This window comes from Helianthus annuus, chromosome 3, assembly GCF_002127325.2.
Source record: "Helianthus annuus cultivar XRQ/B chromosome 3, HanXRQr2.0-SUNRISE, whole genome shotgun sequence".
NCBI classification, from domain to species: domain Eukaryota; kingdom Viridiplantae; phylum Streptophyta; class Magnoliopsida; order Asterales; family Asteraceae; genus Helianthus; species Helianthus annuus.
The window spans coordinates 118949607-118958564 of record NC_035435.2 but is presented as its reverse complement, the minus strand read 5'-3'; the positions used below and the strand labels follow the sequence as shown (position 1 = coordinate 118958564).

Here is an 8958-nt window from a genome sequence, read left to right as displayed (position 1 = left end):
AATACTTGCAAGTAAATTTGCTTCTTTATCATTTTCCCTTTTTTTACACCCTAAAAATAAAATAATAGAAACCCATGTAAATGAAACTAGTGACATTTTCCCGCGCTTCGCGGTGGGAAGTCAGTCAGTATCAATTCGATTCGTTACAGTACCGTCACTTACTATTCAAATAGAAAAAGAAAGCCTTACATCAATTGAAAACAATAAAAACAATTATGGATACTAATATTGATGTTGTTCAAATGATATTGTCCTAGTTTGTTTACGTTCTATCTTTTATAGAAAAAGAGTACTCTGCTGCTATCGTACCAAACCGAACCGTGTACAACATTTGGCTCGATACTGGTATCTATTTTTAGTGCTTTTGCTTTCAATAATAACCTGACACCATATCGCTACCATATCATACCAAATTGAGCAGAACAACAATGGTACTGGTATGTATTCATTCTTATGGTTTACTGTTTGATATCGAATACCGTGTCGCTGCCGTAGTGAAACGAACTAACAACCACGGTTTTGGTGCCGATATTTATTTTATTGTTATCTCTTTCAATAAACTGATATCGTATCGTTATCGTACCGAACATAGGTACCAGTACATAGATTCATTTTTATGGTTTCCCGGTTCAAAAAAATCAATTATACAATTTCGTCTACCACGATAAACGAATATTAGTACCGGTATTGTGACAGTTTGAACCAATCGATACTATTTAAACAACATCGGTGCTGATACAATGTTCATTTTTATCATTTTCGGTCGATATAAAACACATGATAATTTCTATACCGAATGTAATAAAACTGTATAATCAATAAATGCTATTAAAAACAATTATTTCTATACTGAATGCAATTTGTATAATCAATAAAATACTATTAAAAATCAATTATTTAAAAATTATTGGTTACTCTTTTATTATTCATTACCACATTCAATTCATATATATAAAATATATAGTGAGATTCTCCCACGCTTCGTGGCGGGAATTCAATCAGTATCAATTTCCAATTTGTTTCGGTATGATACCCACACTTGCTATAGTAATCGAAAGAGAAAACATCACATCAATTGAAAACAATAAAAATGAATATTGATACCAGTAGTGATGTTGTTTAGTTGATATCGGTTCGATTCGTTTGCATTCTATTTTTATTTTAGTTAATTGCGATATTTTTTCGAAAATGGATATTGTAGCGCTGTAGTACCAAACCAAATCGAAAGCGATTGAACATATCTACATCGGTACCTGTATTTATTTTTATTGTTTTTACTTTTGATTAACTGACACTATAGCACCACCAAACTGTACTGAATTAAACCAAACAACCCCGGGTACGACTCACATTTATTTTTATGGTTTTCTTTTTGATAACAGATACTTTGATTGTATGTTAAAAGTTATATCAAAAAAGTTTAAAATCAATAAGTGTAATAAAATAATAAAATAATGAAAACTTTAAAAACAATATTGAGAAAATAAAACTAAAATACTGTTCATGACAAGTTTAAATTAATATATATAATTTAACCTAACAATTCTATCTCAAGATCTGTTATCATTTGTGGATGATAAGTGAAAAAAAAAGGGTGTGAAATTGTATGTAAAAAGAGTATTAGATGAAATGCAATAATGATAGTGTTACATGTTGTTGAAATTGTGTATGTAAGAATTTCAAAAATAAGAGAAACAAAGGAGTGTAAATAGCGGCTGGGTTGTTTTCTGGTTTCAAGGAAGAATAAAGAAAAGTATATGAAACAGAAGGGAAAATTAAGAACAGTGAATGAAAAGGATTGATTAAATTTTACTTCATTTTACTTACGGATTTATATACTTATATTAAAGAGTAAACTGTCAAAATAGTCCATGAGGTTTGGTCACTTTTGCCACTTTAGTCCAAAACTCAAATGTTTTGAATCTGGGTCCCTGGTTTCAATTTTGTTGCCATTTTCATCCAAAATATAAATCTGGTCAGATTTTTCAGTTAACGTCCAGTTTTTTGTCTTTTTCCTCCCTTTTGTTTAAACAGTCTAAGGACAAAAGCATAGACACATCTTCCTTTTCACATTAGGTTTAAAAAATTTTTTGTTTTTTTAAATGTATACCTTTCAAAATTTGCAGATTACAAACCTTTTCACATTAAGTTTTGAGAGTGAAAACTTACAAACTTTATATGATAAGATTGGGTAGAAATTAGAATATTATTAAAAATATTGCAAACTTCCATCCATAGCCCAGCAGGTCGAAACCCACTTTCATGGCCCACACCCTCGAATACCAAAGGCACGAAGCCGTTGTACCCCAAACAGTCCAAGAATACGTAGCCTATTTCAGTTTGAAGACAAGACCAGAAGCCCTAATGAAGAAAGCCCTTGTGGGGATCTGTAGTGAAGTTGACTCTCTCCTTACCAGAAAACTGCGCCGGAAAATGAATGAATGCAAACGGCGGATGGATCGCAGTGATTATACGAAGGAAGTTAATAAGATGACAAGGGCAATGGACCTGATAAAGAGGGGTTTGTGTTTATCAGGTCCATTTCCCTAGTCAACTTCTTAACTTCCTCCGCTTGCATTCATTCATTTTCCGACGCAGTTCTCCGGTAAGGAGAGAGTCAACTTCACTATAGATCTCCACAAGGGCTTTCTTCATTAGGGCTTCTGGTCTTGTCTTCAAACTGAAATAGGCTATGTATTCTTGGACTGTTTGGGGTACAGCGGCTTCGTGCATTTAGTATTCGAGGGTGTCACCATGGTCCCATGGAGGTGGGTTTCGACCTACTGGGCCATGGATGGAAATTTGTAATGTTTTCAATAATATTCTAATTTCTACCCGATCTTATCATATAAAGTTTGTAAGTTTTCACTCTCAAAACTTAATGTGAAAAGGGTTGTAATCTGCAAATTTTGAAAGGTACACATTTGAAAAACAATGTTTTTTTACCTAATGTGAAAAGGAAGATGTTTCTATGCTTTTGTCCTTGGACTGTTTAAACAAAAGGGAGGAAAAAACAAAAAAGTTGGATGTTAACTGAAAAATCTGACCAAATTTTGCTTTTGGATGAAAATGACAATAAAATTGAAATCACAGGGATGCAGATTCAAAAGGTTTGAGTTTTGGACTAAAGTGACAAAAATGACCAAACCCCAGGGACCATTTTGGCAGTTTACTCTATATTAAATAATTATTTTATAAGTTACATCAACTGCAGTGAATTTGAGGTTTAGTTTTCAAGAGAAGCAAAACAAATTAATAAAAATGAACGTAGTCATCTTTATCATTTACGTCGGAAAATGCGCATTTGTGGTTTCACATTTAAGTGCGAGTTTAATAAGCATAGATACAACCGTTAACATCAAATAAGGTTAATAGGATACCTCGGTTACCATGTAAGACTCAAACCGGAAAATGTAATGGAGTGAAGGAGCAGAGATGGTGTTTAGGAGGACTAAGCTTCGATTAATAGTTGAACGGTGAAAACGACTATTTGAGGTTCACCAGCGTGATCTATGGGATTTCTTTTATGAGATGGTTTTGTTCTCTTAGTTGTAGGAGCAGAACAAAGACTATTGACCATCCAATCAGAATAATAAAGCTGATTTTTCTAATTTATTATTTATTTTTCTTTCGCATATATTAGGGATGTGACAGGTACCGTCCCAAAATACTGGTACCGAATATACCGACATTGAAATTGATGAGAAGTCAATATCAAATACCTTACCGAATGTACCGATTCACTGCCTGCATCTGTACCATAACGGTTTTAGTTTACCACTCTTGTGTTTCCCCTTCCCCTCTTTTACCTAATCTTAATTATTGACCGATACAAACCATTATATTATAAATTAGTTTAAATTTTGATAACAATATTAAAAAAATCAAGATCGATGATTCATAATCCTTTAGCATCATGTATACATTAGTTGGTTGCCTCTGAATCGAATTGGGTGCAAAGTTACACAAAAAAGTAACAAACTTAAATGATGTAATATCAATTAAGCGTTTGGTATCTAGGAATGAGAGATGGAATGAAATGGACTATTGTGAGGGAATGAAGAAAATAGTGTTTGGTTGGTCGATGGAATGGAAACCATTCCAAAATGCATTTCATTCCCTCAAAATCATTCCGTCCGACCCCCTGTTTTTTTCCATTCCATTCCCTTTTCACCCTTCATTAACAACACCACAACCCACCACCGTTGCTACCACCACTACCACCACCACCATCGTCATCCATCGTCGTCACCCACATCCGCCGCCACCCGCCACCACTGCTGCCACCACCTACCGCCGCCACTCACCTCCGTCTGCCACCGTCGTTGCCGCCCCCAACCGTCGCCATTGCCACCTCCGATCATCGCACCACCAACCTTCGATCATCGTCGCCACCATTGCCACTGCTACCTCCGATCACCACCGCTATTAACCGCCACCACCCACCGCCACCTCCGACCACCCCTGTCACCACCATCGCCACCGCCGCCACCTACCTCCACCATCATCCACCACCACCACCATCGTCTCCACCCACCACCACCGCCAACGCCACAACTGACACCTAGCACCACGCCCCATCATCGCCCATCACTGACCACCGCCATCTGTTTTTATTCCTTTGTCCTTTTTCGCATACCAGACAACAAAAAAGTAATTGTTCATTCCATTCACATATGGTAACCAAACAAGACATAGAATGGTGATGATCAATTTCATTATATCATCCATTCCATAACCTTGTCTATTCCATTTCCCATTCATTTCATTACTGCATATACCAAACAGACCCGAAGTGAATGCAATATCACATTTGAATCACTCGCATATCCAAACTTAAAAAAAATAATATTAAGTATATCACATATTGACAAGTAATTTTTAAACTCATCAATTCAAACCCATCATCAGCCCATAGACCTGATCCTTGTTCTATTTGTTTTGACATTCTGTTTCCATTCAAGCTATTTCGATTCATTGAATTTTGTTGTTGTAAATAAGAAATCAATTTCAACCCATCAATCAATTATTCACTGAATGTTCAATTAATTGCATATAAAAACACAAAAATGGTGGGGTTTTTTTTGTAACGGCAAATTTGGATTACTGGCGGAACCACCCGGTTATATCCATCTCTACTAGGCATAATGCCTATACACCAAATTCAGAAGGAAATACAATAATTTGGGAAAAACCCATTTTGTGGGAATCGAACCCAAAACCTATTGATCTCAAAGTTTTATCTCATTCAAAGATACCTCTACTTCCTCTAGACTATATAGCCATGAACAACTCAAAAATGTTTTTCCTAAGATAAAAACAACTTATGCTGTTTACTGAATGTTCAATTAATTGCATATAAGAACTCAATTGCATAAGATAAAAACAACGTATTCTATTCTGGGAAGATGCGACCAATTGATTCAGTGTAAAATAGCCAGGGATGTGAATTTTAAATGGAGGTTTTGGGATATATCAACAAAATCTTTAGGAGATAGTTATGAAAATTTTTAAGGGTGTAAGCAAGTCGAGCTACTCGTGAACTATACTAGCTCGGTTTAAAAAAAAAAGCTCGAAAATTAGCCTAGCTTATAAGAGCTCGAGCCTAAAAAATCTTGTTTAGTAAACGATCTACAATCTGAGCTTTGCTTATAAAGCTTGACGTGACATCCTAAACAAGCCCACTATTAATTTAATATATTAAATATATTAGGTTATCTACCTGTGTGATACACGGGTTGAACAATATAAGTTGTATAAGATATAAAAATATAATAAAAATAAAGTTCATTAAATAAAATCAAAATAAATTAGTGTATGATAGCTTGAATATAAATGGTTCTCAATTTTCTCTACTGATTGTGATCCAAAAAAACTCATATTTGCGTAAAGATAACTTAATCCTGAACAACCAAACAAAAATGAAGGGCATTTATTAAGCAAACCTTGACTATGTTATTTGACTTGACTTCCTGAACTAAATATCTTCTTGATCTAAATCCTTTCCCTCCTACTACATATCATTAACATAAAGTCTTTAAATTGTATGAAAAATCAGTAATATTAACTGCAGAACATATATTCAAAAATTGAAAAATTACATGAACTCTCTCCAGTAGATTTGCCATTGGCAAAACATGAGTAGACAACATGATTGATTACAAATTGGTAGTTTTATTATCTCTCCAAAGAGGACTCAACCTATAATGGGCATCATTACCAGTCTGCAACCATTGTCAATGAATTCTCTTAATCTATTTGCAAGTCAAAGTTTGCATTTTAAAGAAATAGGGGTAATAAATCTATATATGTTTCAAAGATGTGATTTTACTTACATTTCTGATAACACCAAACATAACCAAAGCGGCTTCATTAACATCCATAATAAAACTGGTTTGTATCCCAACCTACTTTAAATAAATCAAAAACATTTGTCAAAGTTTAGATAACCAGACAAACATAATAATAATCAAAGTTTTAATAACTATTTAACATTTAAGATTAAATCAAAGATTAGAAATGTAATGAACATAAACATAAATATATAATTATATAATAGTAATTATCAGTCAAGTACACATAATAACCTTTCTGAATTCTTGAGGATTAGTAATGCCTTCAATTTGAACATCATCACATGGTTGCCTTATACACCAATGTTCTCAATCCTCATGAATAGACACCATATTAAGAGTTCATATACCTTGTATACCATGGGTGTGTGTTTAACTGTTTAATTAAATATGCTTATTGGTTACAACTTCTAGAAGCACACACACCATACCTTACATTTTTCAATCACATCATAACAAAAGCCAAGAATACATGTTTAATTCTCTTTCTTCAACACTCCATTCTAATCCCAAAACATGCCTTTGGTTACCTGTGACTCACAAAACCCAGAAACGCTTTAAGCAAACCTGGAACACCCTTTAAGTGATGGTTAGTCGCAGAAGTGAATAGACAGACAATTTTAAGCTAAATTTGGGTTGACCAGAGACTTCCATCCAAATTTTCAAAAACGAAGTAATGTTTCGATTATTTCTTTGACCAAGATGAATTAACGACACACTTTTACCCATTTGACACGTCTATTGGAAATAACTGTTACCCATTCAATCCGCCTATCAGAACTAAGTTTTATAATTCTGTGGTATGTTATAAATGATAAATAAACCTGGCAATCAAATGGGTAAAAAAAACTCAGCTGAAACTAATAAATTTCTATATCCAATGAAAGACAGATGGAGAAGATATAGTTTCAGAACATTAACATCTAAACAAAAATCATTTTAATTTAGACACTAAAGACATAAACGATATGACACACAAAAGACAAACAGATTTGATCCACTAAGTAACTAATATCAAATTATAACCTGTAAATTAGCGAATTGTGCCGATAACCGCTGAATTGATATTGATATTACCAACAAATAACAACGGTTCGTACACTAAAATTGAAGTTAATTTTGTAATTTTCTTACAATATTTTTTGCAAACTGAAATTGAAGTTGATTTTGTAATTTTCTTACAATATTTTTTGATTACTATCAGACACAAACATCAATAAAGGGGAGTGGGTAAGAATAAAAATGAATAACAAAATTAAAATTGAATTAAGCAAAAAATAAAATTATACCAGTCGTCTTTGACATGGCTAACCTTATTCTTCTTGAAAAGGGATTCGATGCCTTTTGTTATCTTAAAGACGACTTTGTCCTTATGGGCCATCATGGCAGTGAGAATCATCTTTGCACTCTCACACTTTATGCCATGATTTGCAAACTTAGTCTTGGGTTTCATGAGAAGAATGAAGATGCTCCTATCCTAACAAAGAACAAACACAAACTTAATTAAACCTAACTCAGATTAGAAGACCCAGATCAAGTAAAACAATAATAAGTATACCTTAGAAGGGATACAGCCGGCATGGTGGCAAGTAGCACCAACAACACCCCCGTTTCTCAATACAGGATGTTTTGAGCGGCGATAATTGCTGCCATGTATCCTCCGATCACAATGACGTCGTCCACATTGGATTCAGTGGCGAATCCTCTGGATGAATGAAACTATATCTTAGTAAATAAAATAAAACCTTACTGATAATAGTCTTTTGCACTAAATAAAAAAAATAAGAAAACAACATTAATACTACAAAAATACAAATTCATCAAATCAAAGTTCATAATATATCTTTCCACCTCTATACAAGATTAACCGATTAAAAAGTTGGATCCATACAAACTCACATTTAAAATCATGAAAGAACAAAATAATATATATACGTATTTCTATGTATATATATACAGTATTCAAACTTACCCAAAAACAAAATCTTGAACTATTCCAGAATCAGCTGCACAAGAACACGATAGTTTTCATCATCAATCCCCTTTGAAATCTTCCTCTTTGTGGAGTATTATATGATATTTCGAGAAAAATAAGGCGTATTGCAAGTTAGAAAACGGATACAGCCGGGAAATTGAATAGCAGAGCAGATACGATTCAAATCGATATATGAAGAATTAGGGTTTGTGGCACCACAAAAACGATGCTCGACAATAAATCGAACACTAACCTCTTAGAATTAGGGTTTGCGGTACAAAATCACACCGTCGAGTTGAGTTTCCAGAACCATCATGCGAGAATGATGGATGAGGAGTTTGGAAACTGTTAATTGTTAAGTAGCAGCATGTTGGGAAATCTTGAACTTTGCCTCTGATACTATGAGGGAAGATGGATAGTTTGAGATTAGGGTTTGTGATAAGTCTCTTGAAAAAACCTAATGAGGCGCAGATTATGCTAATTAAAAATAGATTCGGGTTATAGATGTTTGGGGCACCGCTTGTGACCCGAAGTTAAGCCCCGGGAAAAAAACTTGAGGAGGCCTCAGAACATGACATCTGTCCCATTAGAGGTTTCTTTTATTATATTAGTAAGATTCATATCATTCAA

General features: G+C 34.0%; 1 protein-coding gene across 27 annotated transcripts; it reads right to left on the bottom strand.

The window, feature by feature from the left end:
• Positions 1 to 5918: 5918 nt before the first annotated feature.
• On the bottom strand, positions 5919 to 8958 carry LOC110916142 (leghemoglobin reductase-like). Of its 27 annotated transcripts, none has more exons than XR_004889751.1 (7): positions 8582 to 8900; positions 8326 to 8410; positions 7912 to 8058; positions 6588 to 7830; positions 6336 to 6407; positions 6102 to 6224; positions 5919 to 6013 (listed from the first exon to the last, which is right to left on the bottom strand). XR_004889751.1 is itself a non-coding variant. In XM_022160899.2 (6 exons), exons 3-6 carry the CDS (start codon positions 7932 to 7934, stop codon positions 6159 to 6161), a joined length of 321 nt encoding a protein of 106 aa, XP_022016591.2. In that variant the 5' UTR covers positions 7935 to 8058; positions 8326 to 8359; positions 8582 to 8914; the 3' UTR covers positions 5919 to 6158. The 27 variants fall into 27 exon arrangements, 3 of the variants coding, with proteins under 3 accessions (XP_022016591.2, XP_035844306.1, XP_022016592.2); XR_002579526.2 differs by having other exon boundaries at positions 5919 to 6224; positions 6588 to 6703; positions 6785 to 6883; positions 7666 to 7830; positions 8326 to 8889; XR_004889758.1 differs by having other exon boundaries at positions 5919 to 6224; positions 6588 to 6883; positions 7643 to 7830; positions 8326 to 8359; positions 8582 to 8884.

Coding starts and splice junctions, on each gene's coding strand:
- LOC110916142 (XM_022160899.2), bottom strand. CDS start 7,934: ATGCCGGCTGTATCCCTTCTAAG. Junction 7,826..7,911: donor CCGGCTGTATCCCTTCTAAG/GTATACTTATTA, acceptor TTGTTAGGATAG/GAGCATCTTCATTCTTCTCA. Junction 6,408..7,665: donor CCCTTTTCAAGAAGAATAAG/GTTAGCCATGTC, acceptor TATTTAAAGTAG/GTTGGGATACAAACCAGTTT.